Source organism: Poromitra crassiceps, assembly GCF_964638095.1.
Source record: "Poromitra crassiceps genome assembly, chromosome: 13".
Taxonomy (NCBI): Eukaryota; Metazoa; Chordata; class Actinopteri; order Beryciformes; family Melamphaidae; genus Poromitra; species Poromitra crassiceps.
This window is the reverse complement of record NC_139644.1, coordinates 21524715-21547369: the sequence shown is the minus strand read 5'-3', so window position 1 is coordinate 21547369 and position 22655 is coordinate 21524715. Positions and strand designations below refer to the sequence as shown.

Sequence of the window (22655 nt, the reverse complement as noted above, 5' to 3'; positions counted from 1 at the left end):
CAGGTAAAAAGACATGTTGACCAGCAATAATGTAAATGACTTAGAAGAAGCACGTTATAAAGCCCGTCAGCACTCAACTTGCATTAGAATTGGCATGACATTTCAAGATCTACTCAAGAAGCAGTGACAACAGAATCGTGCACAAAAAGAGATCACTTAATTCTGCACAAAATGATGGGCTTTATACACTAATATGAAACGTAATCATATTAAAGCTCAAATAACACTTGAATAATTTTCTTTCATTGTCGAACGGCTCGTACTCAGCTGAGATTTAACCACGGCAGTGTCAGATTTGAGAGCAAAAATATGTATCAAGCAATGAGTCAGTCGCTCCATCATTCATGTGCCAGTCCTATCCAACATGGCTCTTGCCAGGTTAGAGTGTTGACAACACATGCAGCAGCTCTTTAGTAGCCGTGGCACCAACCCTCTCAGTCCCATAAGGTTTGAGTCTGACAGAGTCTGGCACCCGGCCAGGACTATGATCTTCCAAGCCAGGCGTCGGACTACCACGAGATGCCTACCTGCTCACAGCTCATGCACACATGCACAGACACTTACCTCTGGCCCTAAAAGGATCATTGACTACTGGTTGCTTTTGAAGTAACCAGACTTTCCAGAAGAACCAGAACCAGTTCTTGAATATGAACGTTGGAGGGGGAAGTGGTCGCAGTCCTTTTAGGTCAGAGCATAAGGAGTGAACAGAAGTGAGCATGCAGAGGTGGAGCAGCGCAGAAGAAGCATTTCAGCGAGGGCATCTTGGGTTAGGTTAGGGCTACAAACAGGCTAAGAGAGCACTACAGGTAAGGCGTGTCAAGAAAGGCTGCTGAAGATAATCCACTCTGCTACATGGAGACTGAAGGCACTGGAGAAGCGTTATGCCTGGGGAAAATAAATAGCAAATAGGGGAACTTCCAGATGTGGCACCAGTGGATTAGTCGGGTTAGTAGCATATATGTGAAGCAGCCAGGGCTGATGAATCGAGTGGACTCCGTATCGCTCGCTGACAAGATTACTGTAGTCAAGTGTTTCCTGGCAGAATAGCATCTCGGTCCTGCCCTATCAGAATTGGGGGTGGGAGGCTAGACTAATGCGGGGCAGGGGAGGGAGGGGAAGGAGAGGTGCAGGATGGAATTTAGGGTTGATCTTGCCAGGTCAGATTGTAAGACAACAAAACAACCAGTGTGGCGTTTTGTATGCAGTAATGCCACAGCAGTCCAAGCATTAGCACGTCTCAGACTCGACCCCCCCACTTCCCCACGCCACGGTTTGGGCGTTGAGTTGCAAACGGGCGTTTGTTTCAGGGGGTGTGAGTGAGGAGGGGGCGGGGCCTTTAGGTAGAAGCAGACAGGTACACAGAAGCATGCCAGAACTCTTACTTAAATCCCCATCCTGTTCCCCCTAGGACTATAGCTGCCAGGAGAATAGCACCTGCGATGGACCCTATTATGATATTGGTGCCACTGGGACCTGCGCAGAGGAAGGAGGGGGGGAGGAGGGGTGCGGAGGAGGAGGAGGGGCAGAAACAAAACAACACCACTAAAAACACACGTCAGAGGACAGCATCAACACTGTACACGTCAACAACATCAACTAGAGAGATAGAGAGAGATCAGAAGATACCTGCAGACAGAGAGAGAGAGAGAGATGAAGGGAAAGAGAGGGTCCAGCACGTGGGGTGGAGGTGGGAGAAGGGGCGGGTGAGCGAGGGAGGTCAGAGGTCAGGGGTCAGACAACAGTTATAAAAAAGGAGAGCGTGTTTCATTACTTTGTTCTCATTCCCCCTCTCCTTGCTCAGGGTGGCTTTGGTTTTTTGCCCTATGAGAGCAGCTGCTCAATTGCTCTGTGTCATTTGGCAGACTGCAAGAAAGCAAGGAAGACACTTGAAGATGGCAGTGCCTGCAAGACATACATGTACACACATGGTCTAACCAGTGCCTGCAAGACATACATGTACACACATGGTCTAACCAGTGCCTGCAAGACATACATGTACACACATGGTCTAACCAGGAGGCAGTGCCTGCAAGACATACATGTACACACATGGTCTAACCAGGAAATGTGTCGCAACCCACACCCACATAAATACAAAGACTCGGCAGGTGGTCCAAACATTGATGTTAACGTTCTCACAACTGATTCATACATTTGGTGATGCATTAGGTGGACTATTCTTTTTGCTAGAGCAGGTCAAGATAGTACTCTCCACTTCAGTACACAGAGAAGCTCCAGTGATTATGGGCAGAGATGATGAGGGGGGTATAAGACAGACAGACAGACAGACAGACAGACATACAGACAGACAGACAGACAGACAGACAGACAGACAGACAGACAGGCAGAGTGAGAGTGCTATGGACCTTTCTTCTCTGTGCCCGTCGGGACCGTAGGCTCGGGGATTGGGTCAAAGACGCTGCAGTCCTTCCCTGTGTGGTCCCTGTCACAGATACACTTCACCTCATTACTACAAGTCTGAAAGAGAGAGAGACGAAAATCAACTCAGACAGAGGCCAAGACTCAGAGCGAGAGAATCACCATGTAGATGCTCTCAGGACAGGAGTCTTTCAAACAAGTCAGTGAAAAGCAGTGTCCACATGTAGGACTTTTACCCCGTGGTCAGAGCAGGTGCGTCCTGAGTGTGACCCGGGGCAGGTGCTGAGGTTGAAGGCTGCCACCGGGAGGCAGCGTCGCTCCAGACACATCATGTTGGGACCACAAGGAGTGCCGTCCTCCACATAGCCCAGGTCTGAGCCATCCTCCAGGAGAGCGTGCCCGCCTCTGAGCCAAGCATCAACACACGCACGCACGCGCGCACACACACACACACACACACACACACACACACACATACACACACACACACACACACACACACACACACACACACACACACACACACACACACACACACACACACACCATTGTGTTTGACCACATTGTTATCGCTCTACCTGCAATGCCTATATTCATGGAATTCTGGACAAAACAATAACAATGAGCTGTAGGAGATGGGATGAGATGATGTGCTGGAGTAACACTCACCGGCAGTCCAGGTACTTGTTCTGGTGGTAAATGGTCAGGCTGGTCACCTCCCCCTGCAGGTCTCCAAACTTTGGCTTCACCGTCATATTGGCACAGAACAGGAAGCCACATAACACATCCCTGAAATGAGGGATCAAGCAATGGCAAAGAATTTAAGGGGTGTTCACACTATTTTACCTTTTTCAAACTGCCAGCACCTTTTTAAGGGGAAAAGAGGAAACTGTTGTTGGAAACAACAGTGCTGTGTTGGTGAGTGTTTCTAACGTTGCTAAAAGTTCAGCTTTATAGTGGAGCACACATGATCTGGACCATTTTGTCGTAATTTGACCAGTCAAAACCCAGAATAGGTTCATTTTCACACTACAAAGTCAGTTGACTGTTCACAACAACAACTAGAATGAAAATAGACAAAGCACTGGTATAAAAGTTGATTGTAGTTGAGAACAAATTCCCAGAAACTATGCTCATACACAGTGAGTACGGAGCACAGCGCCTGTGCCTCGGGAGTTTCTGCTAAATGTTTTGAGAGTTGGATGTAAGCACCGCCCCCTGCTGACAGTGGCAGCTACCTGACCCAGTTTGGGCCAGACACTACAGGGCAGCAGGGGTGTCAAACTCATTTCAGTTGACGGGCCATATGCGACCCAATATGGTCTCAAGTGGGCCAGAGCCGCCAGACAAAGAAAATCATTGCCTAAAAACCTAAAAATAACATCACGCCAAATCTTCACGTTTCTTTCAGTGTAAAGAAGTACAGGTACATTTTGAAAACATTCACATTCACGGTTCTGGCCCGCGCGCCATATGTTTACCGGTGTGAAAGTGGCTATAGGATAAAAAGGCTGTTTTCTCTTTCTCATACTCTTAAGCCAAAAATCTCCACTTCAGTAGCAGCTATCTATTCTGAAGGTTTGTACAGAGGAGTTTGTTCATATTTATCATTTATAGCCTGATTTATATAACATTTTATTCCTAAAACATGGTGAAAATGGATTTAAAAAAATACTGTTGACTATTTTATTATATTATATATTTTATGGAGTGATAAAAAAAAGGGATAAAAATAATTCTGTAAAGCCTTTGGCTCTTATATGTCAACAAAATGAAACAAGAATCAAGAACCTGGCTTTATCCAATGTTCAGATTCCTGTTCTGGAAATGTGAATTAATGTATGCCTTATTTGCATATTTAGACATACAGAAAACTTGTAAATAATTATCTTAATGTAAGTAATCAGCTAGGGAAGATTCATGGTGATATCAATTCTATTCTACAGTATATCTAAATTTTACCCTATTGATTTGCCATGTCTCACCAAATTATCAGCACGTGGTTGAGGCATTGCTTTTTGTATTGAAAGAAAGAAAGAAAGAAAGAAAGAAAGAAAGAAAGAAAGAAAGAAAGAAAGAAAGAAAGAAAGAAAGAAAGAGAGAAAGAAAGAACCAAAGAAAGAAAGAAAGAAAGAAGCTGAATAGTGTGTACACACCTACGCTTCAGTAAGATGAATAGGAATAACATGACTCACGGCTTGTTGCATTGCAGCCAGCCCTGGCCTTCGGGACCCGGTCCACAGTTTCCTTTCTCCGTTCCCTCAGCGTTTAGCTTCTCGTAACAGAACCGATCTGCTGAATCTGGGAGACCAAGGAAGCAAATCCTCACAAATCAGACAAACACCCACACGGTGGCAGCGGGCATGATACTACAAAGCCAGAAAGAACTATAGCCTATAATATGTAGACTATATGAGTAAACAGAAACACGCCCTCTGCAGATACAAGGTGTTGTAGATGAATACTCTACTTACTGTAACCCCAGAGTCCCCTGCACTGTCCATCACGAGTCCTGCATCGACCTCCATAACAGCGACCCTGGGAACAAGAGAGGCAACAGAGTATAGTCCAGGACAGAGCCAAGGGTGTCGCCTGATTAGAAAACATTGGAAACAAAAACAGCACTTACCTGAACACTATCACACGTGTATCCATCCAGCTTGTGGACGTTATGCGGGCACTACAAAAGGAGAAAATACATGTTTTAGTGGAGACTGGAGGTCGTGGTCTCAGTGCTTCCTCTATGCTGCAGTCCATTCTACCTGGCTGGAGTCTCCAGTGCAGGTCTCTGGGATGTCACAGTCGTTCACCGCCTCGCGACACACCACTCCCCTCCGCTCATACTGAAACACGGCATCAGAAGGCATCAGATAACAACCAGACATGTCTGGAAATGCACCAACAGCTTGTCTGAGTTGTAGGAGTTGCACACCAGTTGTCATGATGGTCAAGTCGTTTAGGGAGCCAGAGTTCCTGGAGGCGTGAGTTTGAATCCAACTTCTGACAAGCAGTTTTGATGACTGGATACAATACTCACATTCCACTCATTTAATGGGGCAAACACCACAAAACATTTGAGTCGTTACATTCTCTGATGAAGGTTGTTCTTGCTGAAATGTGTTTCGTGGTGTGTGCCACAACAAATAGGTGAAATGTCAGCATTGTTTTCAGTCACTTTTTTCTCTAAGGTCCCGTTTAGATGACAACGGTCTCTGCATAAAACGGCTGCTTGGCCTTTCGATCCGCGTTCATACGACAACGTTGTGATAACGATGCTTGTGCAGACGGATCCCCCAAAAAACATTGACAACGCTGTAGTATGCATGACAGGCCAGTAGGTGGCAGTGTATCTTTGCAACTCAACACCACAGAATAAAAACCATACTTCTGCGTACAAATGCTTCCTTCTATATAGCGCAGTGTGGGTCCAAACAAACATGGCGAAAGCACGCTCGAGAACAGATCATTCTGTCTGTCAGATGGACGGACGATGAAGTAAATGGTGCAGCAAATCCACACTTTGCTGGAGGAGCGTTAATAAACTCAGTAGAGTCTGCAGCACAAACAGCTCGATTGGCCGCCATTGTTGTTCTTCTTCTTCTATTCGTGCGTTTCTATTAGGCTGAAAACATAATAGCTATACGTGAAGTGGGGCCGTGTCATCACAGTTTTCACAAGAATGACTGCGACAGTAAGGGTGGCATTTGAAAAAGATTACACTCTTGAACCCAGTTTAAAAAAATTGCGTTTTCAGGCCCTCAAAACGCTGTTGTCATGTGAACGAAAGGCCCAAAACGCAACAAAGGTTTGCCATTTTATACAGAGACCATCGTCGTCTAAGCGGGGCCTCTTGTTGGAGTAGTGAAAGTGGATTGGATTGTATTGGACTCAAACAAACAAGAGTGTGATTGTTGAAGCGCACTCCTCTGCCTCGCACAACTCCGTTTTAAATGACTCACCTTGCAGCCACTGCAGCAGAGTCCGTTACTGCACATGGCATCATGGGTAAGTGTGCACTTTTTACAGCAGGTCCCTCCACTGCGGGCGCACTCCTACACCCACACACAGCAAAACAAGCTGTCAGTTGTGTTCCACCACACCCTCCCAGTGCCAGCACCGAGAGAGACAGCATGGACGCACTGCCCATCTGCGGCAGGTTTAGGGACTCGCATTCACCCAGAGAGATGTAAACACGCGTCACGTCTGATCGGCAACTCACCACTTGTGATCCACAATCGCACTCTTCTCCTGGCTCCACAAAGCCATTCCCACACTCTGGAGGGTCCAACAGCTGATGGAGAACGAGGGACAGATGGAGGAGAGGTCAATGTGTCAGGAATGTAGGCGATTGTTGGCAGCAGGGAAAGAGACATGAGAAGAGAGCAAACAGCCAAGTGTGTGAAGTCAGTGGCTACCGTCCTGTAAGTGAATATGTGTTCTGAGGGAAATTAGGCCATAGGAACAAGTAATTAGTCTGTAAATAATAATGCTCAGAGGCAATCAGCTCCACTCCATCCTCCATCCTCCATCCCCACATGGCCCTCACCTTGTTGGGCTTGTTGAAGAGGCAGCTACCGCCCCCCTGGATGAGGAACTGGATGTACTCATCAATGCTGCAGCGAGAAAACTTTCTGGGCAGATAGTATCTACATTCATACACAGAGACGCGCACGCACGCACACGCACACGCACACACACACACACACACACACACACACACACACACACACACACACACACACACACACACACACACACACACACACACACACACACACACACACACACACACACACACACACACACACACACACACACACGGAAAGAACGAGGCCAAAACGAGGAGAGAGGCAGGAAAAAAAATCAGAACAATGTTTTTCTGGCCAGTAGGAATGCCAGAACCAGTGTGGGAGTCTGTGCCATCACCACTGCAATGTGACAGAAATGTTACCATCTGTAGTAAGATATTACTCAAATGATAATTAGGTCTGTATTGTTCCATCTGGTATGGAGAGCCAAATCAATAGTAAATGCTTTTAATTCACCATTTGTACTTCTTTCATGTTGGTCGACTGCTACTTTTTGATGCTTCAGCTAATTCTCTTAATGATTATCGTTAGCTTGGCTCATGGAGATCTGAGTAAACGTCAAAGTAACTCTCTGTTACAGGTGTTCAAGTGTCTAATTGAGTGAAATGAATGGAACTAATTACAGCTTAGAGAGAGACTGACAGGAAACAGGCCTGCTGTCTGCTTCCTGTTAATGGTTCAGTCTCTACAAATATGGAATGGTGAGAGAGCTCTTTCATGGTTGTGTTATGTTCCCCCCCCTCTTGACTCCAGTGCACAGTGACATGGATCATTACCCGGTGTCTTCCATGATGCAGCCCAACCAGGCATCTGGACACCTGCAGTCTCCTGGGAGAGAGGGATGGAAGGAGGTGAGAAGACAGGAGGACAGGCAGGAACGAGGAGGGTAAAAGTAACATCAATAAGTCGCTGGATAAAATAACTGGTGAGAACCATTTACGACTCAAGCTGTAACACTTCACTAGCTGCAGTGAGTCCTGAGAAATAGATGTTGGGTGGACAAGAAAGAAAGTAAGGAATCTAAGGAGGCACCTAATGCATTGTACAGTACGATGAAGCCGTTCCTAGATACCGAGAGCCTTCCTGAGTGATGTAAAGGGCCCAGAGCGTGTGCACTGAGAGCCTTCCTGAGTGATATAAAGGGCCCAGAGCGTGTGTACTGAGTGATGTAAAGGGTCCAGAGCATGTGCACTGAGAGCCTTCCTGAGTGATATAAAGGGCCCAGAGCGTGTGCACTGAGAGCCTTCCTGAGTGATATAAAGGGCCCACAGCGTGTGCACTGAGAGCCTTCCTGAGTGATGTAAAGGGCCCAGAGCGTGTGCACTGAGAGCCTTCCTGAGTGATATAAAGGGCCCAGAGCGTGTGTACTGAGTGATGTAAAGGGTCCAGAGCATGTGCACTGAGAGCCTTCCTGAGTGATGTAAAGGGCCCAGAGCGTGTGCACTGAGAGCCTTCCTGAGTGATATAAAGGGTCCAGAGCGTGTGCACTGAGAGCCTTCCTGAGTGATGTAAAGGGTCCAGAGCATGTGCACTGAGTGATGTAAAGGGCCCAGAGCGTGTGCACTGAGTGATGTAAAGGGTCCAGAGCATGTGCACTGAGTGATGTAAAGGGCCCAGAGCGTGTGCACTGAGTGATGTAAAGGGTCCAGAGCATGTGCACTGAGTGATGTAAAGGGTCCAGAGCATGTGCACTGAGTGATGTAAAGGGTCCAGAGCGTGTGCACTGAGTGATGTAAAGGGTCCAGAGCATGTGCACTGAGTGATGTAAAGGGTCCAGAGCATGTGCACTGAGTGATGTAAAGGGTCCAGAGCATGTGCACTGAGTGATGTAAAGGGTCCAGAGCATGTGCACTGAGTGATGTAAAGGGTCCAGAGCATGTGCACTGAGTGATGTAAAGGGTCCAGAGCGTGTGCACTGAGTGATGTAAAGGGTCCAGAGCATGTGCACTGAGTGATGTAAAGGGTCCAGAGCATGTGCACTGAGTGATGTAAGGGGTCCAGAGCATGTGCACTGAGTGATGTAAGGGGTCCAGAGCGTGTGCACTGAGTGATGTAAAGGGTCCAGAGCGTGTGCACTGAGTGATGTAAGGGGTCCAGAGCATGTGCACTGAGTGATGTAAAGGGTCCAGAGCATGTGCACTGAGTGATGTAAGGGGTCCAGAGCATGTGCACTGAGTGATGTAAAGGGTCCAGAGCATGTGCACTGAGTGATGTAAAGGGTCCAGAGCATGTGCACTGAGTGATGTAAAGGGTCCAGAGCATGTGCACTGAGTGATGTAAGGGGTCCAGAGCATGTGCACTGAGTGATGTAAGGGGTCCAGAGCATGTGCACTGAGTGATGTAAAGGGTCCAGAGCATGTGCACTGAGTGATGTAAAGGGTCCAGAGCATGTGCACTGAGTGATGTAAGGGGTCCAGAGCATGTGCACTGAGTGATGTAAAGGGTCCAGAGCATGTGCACTGTGCTCCTCCTGGCACTGAATGATGGAGCTAATGGCTCTTCAACATTCATCACCCAGCCCCCCACCCTCGCCTCGGACTCAGGTGACTAATCACCTAATGGAAAAGTCTAATTACAGATGACCCACAGCGCAGCACTGTCACACTGACATACCAGCACCCGCCTCTCTCCCTATCCAACCCCCCACCCACAAAACCCAACCAGCTCTCCCTTCCTTCACTAACTGCCCTGTGTTTTACCCTATGTCTCTATCCACGCTTTGCCCTGGTTTTATAGATCCCTTTTGTCTCCCCCTATCCCTCCTAACTGCTGCCTTATCTCAGTCATTCCCTCTCTCTCTCCATCGCACAACACATGAGACACCTCTTTGTTATTCCTTCCATCCACTGCTTTTCCCTCGTGTTTCTCACCTGCAGAGTTGCGCGCGTGGTTCCACCTCATCCCAATGTTCTGGCCGAGGCTCTGGCACAGAGTGATGGCCATCGGGCCGACGTTGCCGTACTGCCACAGACACGCACAGGGGACAACACACATACGCTAAGCGTTATAGGAATATAAAATACTACAGTTGGCGCAGTACAATGCACCGACGCAGATCTTCCTCACCTCGTTGATGCCCCCTCCCCTGGTTAGAGAGCACACCCCTCCTGTGTAGGCCGTCCCGCTGCGGCTGCTCTGAAATGTGCGCCCTCTGGGGAACAAAGGAGAGATAGGGAACAAACTCAATCAGATACGAAAAAATGTACATATATTTTCTTATCAAGTTTTGCTGACCGCAAGGATCACGCAATTCCCCTCCCCCCTGAACAGGTGCGCCCTGACCGACCAGAGGAGGCGCCAGTGCAGTGACCAGGACATATACAGTACCTTTAATCCAGCTTCCCACCCGCAGACACGGGCAATTGTATCTGTATGGACACCCGACAAAGCCGGAGGCAACACGGGGCTCGAACCTGCGACCCTCATGTTGGTAAGCAGGGAATCTACCACCAACCAGATACTATAATTCAAAATAAAACCTGCAGTAGCTTCCAGAAGTCAGACAAGCCTTTTTTTGTGTGGTTTGTGGCCTCTTACGAGAACAGGTGGACGACGTCGCTCTGCTCCTTGATGCTGTCCTTCCTGTACTTCATGAAGTTCTGCAGCGTTGTCAAGGGGTCCGCCACCACTGGCATCATGTTGTCAGAGGACCAGGTCTCCATGGCAACCAGCACGATCCTCGTGTTCAGCTGTTCCTTGTAGATCTGGGTACCAAAAATACCCATCAGTCTACCGGTTTGCTGGCGTGACATCTGTGCCACCAACACCTCGCTGAGATCAGTGTAATTTCTACATTCATAACGCATGGAATAATTCACTTCCAAACATAGACTTCTGTGGTGTGTATGCAGAGTAAATAGGAGGAGAGGAATTAGAATCCCACAAACATAGCTCTTACCGCATCCGCCATGTTGACCACCGCTTTGGCAAAGTTCTTGGTCTGGCTGCTAGAGCGACGCAGCTGTACAAACTGTGGGCAGATGAAGACACACAGATGGTATGTACTGTATGACAGATGGATCACACTCACAAACACTTACACGTAAGGTTTAACTCACCATTTCATAGTCATTGACCACCATCAGCTCAATGTATTTGGTCTCGCTCTGGACAGAGGGCCTGCGGACGAGTCTTTTCGATCGCCTCAGCCCCCCCGTCGGCTGCTGCTCCCTCATTTGGTCCAGTCTGTCGCCATCATCACCATCACCTCCTCTGTAGCTGTCCCACTCACTATCCTCAGTACAGTCTGGAGTGGACACACAGGAGCAGAGCTGGGTAGGGTACTTGGTAAGGTAATATTTTGAAATTAGCTATTTTACTTTTCCTGGCGAACAAGTCCAACACTGTATTCACAGTATTCTGTTACATGTACATCATCACTCAGCCATGTTGATAGGAATATAACAGGTGATTACAATCAAATGACAAACACACCCAATGGGCTATGTCTATGTGTATTGTAAAGTTCCATATTGATAGGAAATGCATGAGACATCTTGGGAATTACTATCAATAGGAGGTTAGGTCTCATTTATTTACCCATGTGTGTGGCAATGCTACTGTAAATAGAGAGTTTGGGCAAGAGTTGCAGTGTCAGACAGAGAGCCCTCCATTTTAAATCTGCTTTGACATAAGAATCAAGTCGTTTGTACTCAGATGCACTTATGTACCTGTGCAGGTAGGAGATAGTCTGATATCAGGCATCCTGCGGATTAAGTGAGCAGCATCATCCTACAACAGAATAACAAAATAAGACATCGGGATCTCACAAACAACACAATAAACAGCTAGACTCAAATGAAACTGAATCTCCTTGCTATGATTATAGCCATATCACGCGGGTCAACAAAAATATAGTTCCCCAAAAAATCAGAGCAATTATTACCACCTGGCCCCACTGCTTACCTGATTGCTCCCATTGAGACCAGGCTCAATCCCGTAGGAGAAGAACCCATCTGAGAACATCCCACTGAGAAGCAACAAAAAGAGAAAGACGGAGAGATGGAAAGCAGCAAGGGGGATAGGTTTATAATTACATGACAGTTTTTAGAGAAAAAACAGGCAGGCTGTTGCTAACATGATTGTATTTATGGCAATCATATCACACTGATCAGCTTGCACAGCTAAATAGAATAAGTAAAGTATGTGATGTAAGTGTAAATAAGAGGTGTGGAGGAGAAGCTCACCACAGGCCATGGCAGGTGGAGATAGCTGCCCAGGACTCTGGCAAACCTCGTAACCTCCCCTGGTAGTAGCAGTGCTCCCCTCCCTGCGGACACAGAGCACAAGCAGTGCTGACACACGGGCTCCCACACTGCTGGCTTTAACAGAGCGCCTTCATACTTCATTTGGTATCCCGATGTATTCTTTTTTATATATATATATATTATTTTCAATTACGAACAAAACAAACGAACAAGCTCAGACACAGGAAAAGAAAAGAAAGAAAAGCATACATATAATATCGACAATGTGCTGCTACATCCATATAGGGTGCTTATGTGCTTGTAAGAGATGTTGTGCATGGGGTCTCACGCAAGGGGTCCAAGAGGAACCAGCCGGGCAAGTCACCCACCGCCCCCAACCTCGAGGTAGGCCAGAAACGGGTTCCAAATAGTTCGAAACTTTTTAAGTGAGTTGGTTCTCAAGGATCTGAGCCATCTCCATCCTTATAACAGAGATCATGTCCGTCAACCACATTTGGAAAGAAGGTGAAGAGGGCGACCATTCCTTCAGAATTAGTTTCTTGGCAACAGTTGTCCCCAGTGTCAGAGACTGTTGTACAGCTGTGGGGAAGCCCAGAGAGGTCTCCGAACAGCTGAAGATGGCGAGTTCTGCCTCTGGCTGAAGGGTTATTTTATAGGCCTTAAGTCAGAGTACTAGACCAGTCAAATATTTTGGCCCAGAATCCCGTCAGTGAAGGGCAGAACCAGAAGGCATGAGACAGAGTGCCCTCTGGTATCCCCGATGTATTCAACATGCCTTCATACTTTTTACTATTTGGTATCCTGATGTATTCAGCGCAGAGGAAAAACCTCTCACAACCCCTGCAAGCATGGCTCCCTTGGTGTTCCTCTCCCTCCCCATGGCACAGTTTGTGACCTACTTGTGTCGTGTGCTCTACTCCGTTTTACTCTGCTCCACTGACGATTGAAGTAGACTAACCTGCACAAGGATCTCTGCAATAAATCACTACCGAATTTGCCGGGAGTCCGGGTTTGTGCAGCGGTACATTCCCTGCCTACCAACACCAGGGTCGCAGGTTCAAGCCCTCGTGTTTCCTCCGGCCTGGTCGGGTGTCAATACAGGCACAATTGGCTGTGTCTGCGGGTGGGAAGCCGGATTAAGGGTGTGTGTCCTGATCGCTGCACTAGTGCCTCGTCTGGTTGATCGGGGCGCCTGTTTGGGGGGGAGGGGAACTACGTCATGGCAGTGAAGATGAGGACAAGGTGAGAGAGGTGAGAAACCTGGGCTCATCTGGGTCAAACTGAATTCAGCAGGCAGTCTGAGCTGAGCCACAGCGGCTCAGGCAAACGCCCACTATGTACATTTGAATTGGAAATGAAATCATAAGATATCTGTGTGTGTGGGGACGTGTCGTCCTGAACGCATCACGCCTGTCAGCTCCAGCAGCAGTGGAGATTCGAGGGAGGCCTGATCTGGCTGAACGACAATCTGGCTTGACTGCAGGTCTCCATCCCCAGCCCTGCGAGACTCCTCTCCCACCCACCGCTCTTGGAAGAAGCCAACTGTCTACACACATATGCACACTTCCAAAATGACTCCTCCCGATGCCAAATCCCATTGCGCCTTTGTATTAACTGGCATTTACTCCCATTTTCCCATTTCTCCTCTTCCCTCCCTCACGGTCTTTCTTCTCTGCCAAGAACTTAATGACACCGCTGAGCTAACTGGTTGCTATGGAAACAGGCTCCTGATTGGTCAGGATGACCGAGGGAGAGTTGGGAACGAGAGTGGGTGGGGACATGGCGTGCGGTGCTGGATCGGTGGGTGGTGCTGGGAGGCGGTTGGGGGGGAGGCGGTGGGTGGGGGGGCAGCTTATAGCACATTTGTACAATGAGCACTATCTGTCCCTCCTGGCTAGCAGAATGCAGTGACATTCCTCTAGTCTGCTCTGTCCTCCCCAGCACACATCACAGTAGATGTTAAGGCTTTCATCCCCGCTCTTATCTCTAGATGATTCTCTCTCTGAGCTCGTGCTTTTACACCACAGGCATTCATTCAGAGCAGATAGAAGATAGAAGAGATGCATTCATTCTACTAACAGACAAGCCCATGTCTGTTCTGTCGGTCTGTACCCGACTCAGAATTATGTCAGTCGGAGTGGATTTGGCTGTTCAATACAAATAATATTCGACTTTTCTTTTTTTCTTTTTTTAATAAGACTATCTGGCAATCAGAAAATCCATTGGCATGAGCTTGTTTGATTAGTTTGTTTAATTGGGATTTGGTTTTATTGTATTAATAGGCTGATACTTCTACCAATATATAGGCTATATATCACGATGTATTGGAAGAAACCAAGCAATTCTATGTAAAATCAGACATTCAGCACCCCTAGGCTGGAATGGAATGATCCTTTTTTCATAACCACATTTTGCGACTACTCGACTGTGAGTCGAATCAGGCTCGTTCGAACGAATCATCGAATCGTGGACTATTTGGGGTTACTCCTACTGTACTGTACATAATAAGTGAAGTCTAGACGTAATTTCAATCAGGAAACTACTTAGCCCACGCCCTGTTTCATTCACATTTCTCCCTATTCAATCACATTCATCCACACCCAGTTCATTCATACCTCTTCCTATCCAATCGCAGTTATCCACGCTCACCCGCGCTCTCAATAGCCAGCGATCTCAATAGCCAATCGTTGCAAGCCATCTCCTTCCCTCGCTTTGCCGCTGAACCAATCATCTAAAGCGGTTGAGAGTATATTAAGTTCACGTCTCTATGTGGTTTCCCTACTCACAGATACAGCATGCTGTCACTCTGCAGTTGTTGTCGTTTCCGTTTATCAGTTGTTTGGCCCCGCCTCCTCCCCTGCCACCACCAACGTCATGGCTCCAGAGGGATTGCCCATGGGGGGGGATTTCTATTCTATGCATTCCTGAGGCCCTCCCCTCATCATCGCTGGAGGAGCGTCATCATGGAGCCATACACCAAACTTTAATCTTGTTTGTTGTATCAATAAATGTGATTTTGATATGGCATATTTCCAACAGAGAGCACAACACACTTTCCCCAAATACTGTACATGAAACAGGAAGACGATACCAAAAAATAAACATGCATCATACATTTGAAGAAGAAAGCACGTCTTCTTTTTGAGCTGAGACTCTTGACATATTTAATCGAGACTTGGCAACAGATTTAGAAATAGGCTATGTGAAGGATGTAATACAAGCTTCAAAACTTTAAAATCAATTCTAAGATTCATTAGAGACCAGAGCAGCCGGCGGCGGGGTAACATCTAACAAACGTTTAAGGTCTCTTGGTTAATGATAGCCTAACAACAAGCGAATGCTGCACAATGTGAATCCTCGGGTGGCTAAGATGGGTAAAAACAGATGCAAACTAAATCACGTCTGTGCGCACATGCAGGACCCACGCAGATAGTCTTACCTCAGACTGTGAGGGTAGGCCATCTTGTTTAAAGTGCCGCTCCACATATTCAGAAGAGAGGAGGTGACTGCAAAGAGAGGACAAGACACACAGTGAAGACATCTAAAGAGAGGACAAGACACACAGTGAAGACATCTAACAGCATCTTCCCATCACCCTGCAGTCAAGAGAATCAGTTTCATTAGTGATATTTATCTCTCTCCGTCTCTCTGTCTGGCTCTCCTCATACTATACTCATACTATACTAAGAATAAGTCTCTCTGTCTGGCTCTCCTCATACTATACTAAGAAGAAGTCTCTCTGTCTGGCTCTCCTCATACTATACTCATACTATACTAAGAAGAAGCGAACACATTCTTGTTATAATCAAATAATGGTTATGGTGTACTCTGTCTGAATGCACTGTATAGCTTGACCATACGTATATCATCGCTGGTGTTAAAGCCAGTGTCAGTCATCATAATCCAGGCCACATTCTCTCTATCTATCCCTCTTCTCCTCTGGGTAGAACTCTGCACTAACGCACCACTCAACATTGTGTGTGTGTCTGTGTGTTCCCGTGTACTCTGTATTCCCCGTCTTATCACGTAACCTAATAGTGGTGCTAAGTGCATTTGCTTACCGTGCAACAAATTGGCTGATGTTAATGGCTGCAGTAATTAAGAACACCTAATGATCGTTAATGGCTGCGGTAATTAACAACACCTACTGATCTAAGTGCGTATAAAACATCAGATACATAATGATATGATTGGTGCAAGGTGACACTAACTGGTTCAGCTCCAGGTCCAGAGTGAAGGTGTGTCCAAAGGCTTCCACTTGGAAACAGCTCTGGGCCAAGTGGAGCAGCTGAAAAACACAGAGGCAAAGAGCGAGTGAGCGTTTGGCTCAGTCCAAGTGTCACAAAACAATTGTGGAAAGACGTCTCATGAATAATTCAACCTTCGACAGGGATCAATAGGGCGCGCGCTCTAAAAGCATCTCGGCAGCTGGAAAACATTATGATTGATAAAGTCTCCATCGATCTTCATTGGTCGCCCACATTCCAGCAGGCCTGAGTGCGGCGCGGGACGGATGGAGAGGGGCTTGACAGAACGAAGGCAGGAGGAGGAGAAAGCGTTACTGATCCATCTATATTTGCTGGTGTCGCGCCAATGTCCTCTATGGACAGCTGCCAAAGCTGGTGAGGTGAGGAGACAGCAGGGGAGATAGAGAGAGAGAGAGAGAGAGAGAGAGAGAGAGAGAGAGAGACAGAGAGAGAGAGAGAGAGAGAGAGAGAGAGAGAGAGAGAGAGAGAGAGAGAGAGAGAGAGAGAGAGAGAGAGAGAGAGAGAGAGAAGATGTATTGCAACACACCAGCATGGCTTTGATCTCAGTCTGGAGTAAACAGTCTGCAGTGAATCACTGGGCCTTTACAGTGAAACACCATCCAGGAATGATTCCCTCCATTGACTCTGGACAACAGATCTTCTGCTAATGTCTGGAAGGGCTAGAAACAAGGTCCATCCGTCCGCTGAAGCGCTCAGTGTGTGTGAGATTATAAAGTTTGTCCATCGCTTTACATTGGTTACACCTGGATAATACTCATCGTGGAGGGGGGCGCTGAGGAACAGTGGGTCGTCCCCTCCCTTCATCACCCATCTCTTCTCTCTCTCTCTGTTCCACTATCAGACAGGACCATTGTTACACTTTTGTTGGACCCAATACAGATCTTATTAGATGATCAATCATCAATATATTTGTCAGTCCCCCCCCCCTCCCCCAGAGTCAGAAACTAAGAAATGCCATCAGAAAGAGACTTTTCTATGTATTTGGTGTCGTGTGAACTAAGTATGTCAAACAGCAATATCAGGCTATCTTGGCTCAATTGCTGAGTATCTATCTATGAGATCAAACAACATAATCATGATCCCATAGGGATCCAGGAATTGAGCGAGGGAGGCTCCTTTCTCCAGGCTCTGTCTTGGGGGAGGCCCACAGTCTCAGAATATTAGATGTTGTTAATTTATTTATTTTTTAGTGATACATAGAATATAATTTGTGTCCAAGACAGTTTTCCCTGCAGCAGGACACAGTAATGTTCATCTTAACTACAGTATGCAACATCTGACTCTGGTGCGTGTAAGGAGCCTAATGTATTTATGGAGTACACCATCCTCATTAGAGAGAGGGAGAGAGAGAGAGAGAGGGAGAGAGAGAGAGAGAGAGAGAGAGAGAGAGAGAGAGAGAGAGAGAGAGAGAGAGAGACACTATGGAATATGAATGGGGGGGAGCTCAGGAGTCAGGGCCCATGCAGCACTTCTCAAACAGGCCTGTTTAATAATTCATCAGGACATACTTCAACACACCACTGAATAATAAAGCAGTCAGGAGCTGAACACGGCAGCCGGATAATCCGACGTGATATCTGAATATTTCAGGAGGGGCGAAGGCTAAGCTACATTGTGTGGCAATGAGGGCAACTAAAAACACACACGCAAACTCGGATCGCGTTTAGCAGCCGTTTCTATAACTGTGCCTTTAGTATCGAGCTAGTCTGACTGGGTGGAAGCAGCATGGTGGACTTAGCTCTCTCATTGGTGCCGACCATTTCAGTCGGTGCCGGATGGAAATCCCAGTCCGCTCCCTGCAAGCTCTGCATTGGCTCCGACCCGCTCTGACTGCGGCTGCGACCATATTTGGATTTCCTTTCCACGCCCCCCGTGTCGAATCTGTATGTCTCTGCTGCTGTACGTGTTGAATCTGCCGAGCTCAAATGCCTGCGCCGCTGCCTTTGAAACAATAACAACAGCAGCACTAGACGCTAGCTTGTTGCGCTGAAGACGATTGATGTGGATTATGCAATGAAGCAGCCTGCATGGTACGTTCGGTGGATGGCTGTAAACAGACTTTTCCCCCTCTAGTCCACAATAGAAAGCGTCCCCAGCCAGACTCTCCCAGCCCCTTTGCTGGGAGAGTCTGGCAAGCGAGACTAGTATCGAACAGGCTTGGCATGCAAAGCAGGTCAGACGGTTTTGGTTTCAACTTGCTAGATCGGGAAATGGAATAAACGACAAGCAAACGACAAGCGTTCCTTGAGCCTATTCTAGTAATAGTAGCCTATTCTTCCTAGCCCTGCCTGTCTGGGTTTAGCCCTGCTGACATTAATTTCTCTGTGGACCTTCGGAGGCATTTTCAATGAATAAGTGGGTCAAACCACTAGAGGAGCAGAGATTTCAGTGAGGCACCTCCCTGCGCTGTGTAGCTGGATGAGCGGCACAGAGCCGAGCGCGGTGCTGCTTCACAGACACTGGCAAAGGAGATTCCCATCAGCAGCCTGACAGTCTCTCTTGGTACAGTCCAGTGTTGGAGAACTCGAGACTGGTCTTGGTCTCAAGACCACATTTTGATGGTTTCGATCTCGTCTCGGACTCGCCCTCCATCGGTCTTGGTCTTGTCTCGGTCTTGGGCAAGCCGGAATCGGGATTTTATTTCAAGACCAGCCGAGAGCACAACTGCAGTGACATCATTACTTGCCAGTGTATATTTTTTACTGTCATTGGGTGTAATAAATCCCTCCTTCAATCACGACCAATAACCTTGCAGTTTGAAAGTGGCTGGAAAATGTCGTCCAAATCGTCAGTCATATGATTTGCTTATACAATAACAAAGGGGGAGGAGTCGCAGCAGTAGGTGTTTTTACACTTCATTCTGCCCACTGTGTGTTGTGCCTTTGTGAAGGTCATTGATATGGAATTGCAGTGTTTCAGATCAAAGGATTGCCTTCTGTCACTGAGTTTATATTGTACAGCCATTTATATTTTACTATCATTCCTAAATAATGATTTATTTCATTGTTAGCAGAGCAATGGTGTAAAGGTTAAGCCATCATTAGTCATTGGTCTTTTTTTCTTTCTTTTTTTGGTCTTGAAAATGGTCTCACATTGGTCTGGTCTTGGTCTTGGTCTCGCCCGCCCTCGGTCTTGGTCTTGTCTCGGTCTCGGGTTAGGGTTAGGTGGTGAATTGTAACAATATATCGATAACGATACGATATGGCACACCCCTACCACTGACCTATATGCAATCACATCGCTTTAGTCACTTTGTTTCAGAACAGTGTGGCCCAACATGAACATACTGTAAACAAGGCTGGGGACATCTTACCGACATGTCCCCGCTGTTGTTCTTCACCCTGGTATCCAAAAAGCCATGAGCCATTTCTTCCTCCGACTCGATCTGCCGCACCAGCCGCTTTGGATAGGTGACCTCAGCCGCGGTGTCCCCGCTGTCCGGCCACCCCGCCGGGGACAACCAGTCCCACACACTGCCATCCTGCACCGGGCGCCTGTCCACACCTGACAGCACAGTGGGGACACACAGGGAAACAGTCATCCAACAGACAGCACAGACCCAGGGGTGTCCATAGGGCAAGCAAGGTAGGGGCACACCGGAGCCTAATATGTTATAAAATTTCATATCACGATTATAGTGACCAAAATTGTCATGGTTATCAGTGTTATCCTGGCATTGTTAAAATGTGCTGAAAATGTAAAAAAATTACTGAATCATTTCAAAGTTTTATATTGAAAACCCAAAAAGTATACACTCACTGAAATCATTTCACGCATGTGTCTGGGAGACTGTTGCTAACTTTGCTTGATGATGGACAGAATTGTGTTTTTCAAAGCGCTGTAGTGACAGTAACACAGTTTTAATAATGATAATACAAATTTGAAACGATACGGTTATCGTAAGGGAATTTGATCACGGTTTATCATTAAACCGGTTATCGTATCATCCCTACTAGGTGTGTCCACTCCAAATTTGATCTGTCAGTTTTTGTTATTATGTTATTATAATGGGGAGGGAAAACAGTGTTCGAAATCTATTTGGGAGCTATAGCCTATATATATCTTTCTTATATAATAATAATAATAATAATATTAATAATACTAATAATACTAATAATAATAATATAATCATCTTCATCATAATCATAATAATAAAGCACACCAGGGCAACATTCAGACCAATGTTGAGCTGAGAGTTTGGTGACCTACTAATAATTAATCACACTGCACTGACGAAAATGATATTTGGTCAGTCATTAGTTATTGTTCCACTTTATCTTAAGAATGTGATGGATAACCTTTAACAGGTTTTCTAAATGTTGGTGGTGACACTGTATATTAGGTGCAGACTTTGCCATATCTCATATAGCTTTAGTGGACTGACTGACGCCCAATCTTACAATAGCAAAATCTCACCCATCATCAATCAGGCTGCAGATGTGTCTTTACTTTATGACTGACAAGTTGTTTTTGAATCATCGTGATGTTTGATAGAGCACCGCTGGAAAGGGGAATGAAATTGGCTATAGGTTATTATGGACCTGCGGTGGAAATGTGTCGATGCAGCAAATCTCCCGCATCGGAGAGAGGAGAGTGGGGTTTCGGGCCAGTAGGCTGGCTGGCTGGCTGGCTACTCACTTGGCACAGAGACACCACTCAAATAAAATCGCAGCCTACAGGCGGCCGCGGGAAGTAAAGTGGTTGCTGGTGCGAAAAGATGTGAATGCAAAGGAAACGAAAAGGGCGCTCCCTGTCCACCCGTCCTCTCTACCTACCTGAGACTGGAAGCCTCTCGCCCACTGCAGCAAAGACCATGAAGAACCACACCGCCAGCATGATCTTCACATATTCCCCGGGATTATAACATCGAGCGCGGCAAAATGTCACAAACCCGGCCGACGGAGGGGGTAACGACAACAAAACACGCGCAGAAAAAAATGATGGCGAAGATCCAAAGTGAATCTGCTAAACATCTGATGATGCGCGTCCTCTCATCTCTCCCCCTCTTTCGCTCTTCCTCTTGGCTCCGGTCAGAGAATTTGGATTTGCATAATCACAATGATGAAAAATGAAACAGCCTATAGTATGGCCCGTGGCAGGTGATCAACACGGGCCTAGAGATTAATCAGTGTGCGTGAAGGGGAGTGTGCACCATGGATGCGTGCTTCCTGCAAGGCTGTGTGCGGCCGTATGGGTGTATGGAGCACTATGGAGGAGGATGTACTGTATCATGTAGGTGTGTATGCGAATCTGCGGTATGCGAAAACGGAGGGCGAAGAGAAAGCGTTGGGTCTGCGGTGATGAGGACACGTGGGACCGTAGTACCCTCCCTCATCCCGAGCATCACGTACACAGTGTGTGTGTGACACACACACACACACACACACACACACACACACACACACACACACACACACACACACACACACACACACACACACACACACACACACACACACACACACACACACACACACACACACACACACACACACACACACACACACACACAGGCCGAGGGCCGAAGATGACAGGTGGAAAGGTCCAAGCACTGGTGTAGTGGTGCCTGGAGAAGTGGACCCCCCCCCCTCTTTTTTTTTTAAAGCCGCCCATCCAGCAACAGTGTCATTCTCTATTTGGTTTGCCACTTAAACTTATATAGGCCTATTGCTTGACTTGAGGGGATTTTAGAAGTGGGTATAGCCTACTCTTGTCAATGCTGACAGAAAAATAAGTGGGTATACTCCGAATACCTGCATTTACCCTGCACTACACCACTGGCCCGGCATCCAAGAGTTCACTCACTTTTCCATTAGTCTTCCATAGACGATGGAGGAGTGTCTTTTGTGAATGCCGGAGATTATAGGTCCGCAATAGCCTGGTTAAACTCAGAACTCAGAGTGTGAGTTCACGGATCCGGGTCCGCAATGGATGAAGGTGTGTGTCCCCTAGTGTGCCTGAAGCTCACTAACCTAGCTTTATGACAAGACAAAATATTGCTCCATTCCTACCAGGACTAGTCCATGTGCATGTTTTCTCCTATCTACATACGGTACCTGCAAATATCCCTGTGTAGAGAGTTAGCCTATATTTTATCATAGGGTGTGATTGTTTTGTTGTTGTTGTCGTAAGCAAAGAGGATGCCTAGTAGGTGGTAGGTGCTTTTGAGAAATCTTCCAGTAGGCAATGCCTCAGATTTCTCAAACCCACCT

At 47.0% G+C, this 22655-nt stretch overlaps 1 protein-coding gene across 1 annotated transcript; it reads right to left on the bottom strand.

Moving 5' to 3' along the window:
* Nucleotides 1-1378: 1378 nt before the first annotated feature.
* LOC310787971 (disintegrin and metalloproteinase domain-containing protein 11-like) lies at nt 1379-21333 on the bottom strand (the record flags this gene model as incomplete). Its single annotated transcript, XM_083649426.1, has 24 exons — nt 21219-21333; nt 19757-19947; nt 16387-16463; nt 15615-15681; nt 12155-12237; nt 11874-11937; nt 11639-11699; nt 11027-11214; nt 10867-10938; nt 10506-10672; nt 10035-10119; nt 9839-9929; nt 7745-7796; nt 6926-7025; nt 6599-6670; nt 6339-6431; nt 5142-5222; nt 5009-5059; nt 4854-4917; nt 4575-4680; nt 3049-3168; nt 2616-2784; nt 2367-2478; nt 1379-1473 (listed from the first exon to the last, which is right to left on the bottom strand). Exons 1-24 carry the CDS (start codon nt 21277-21279, stop codon nt 1379-1381), a joined length of 2322 nt encoding a protein of 773 aa, XP_083505552.1. The 5' UTR covers nt 21280-21333.
* Nucleotides 21334-22655: the final 1322 nt, after the last annotated feature.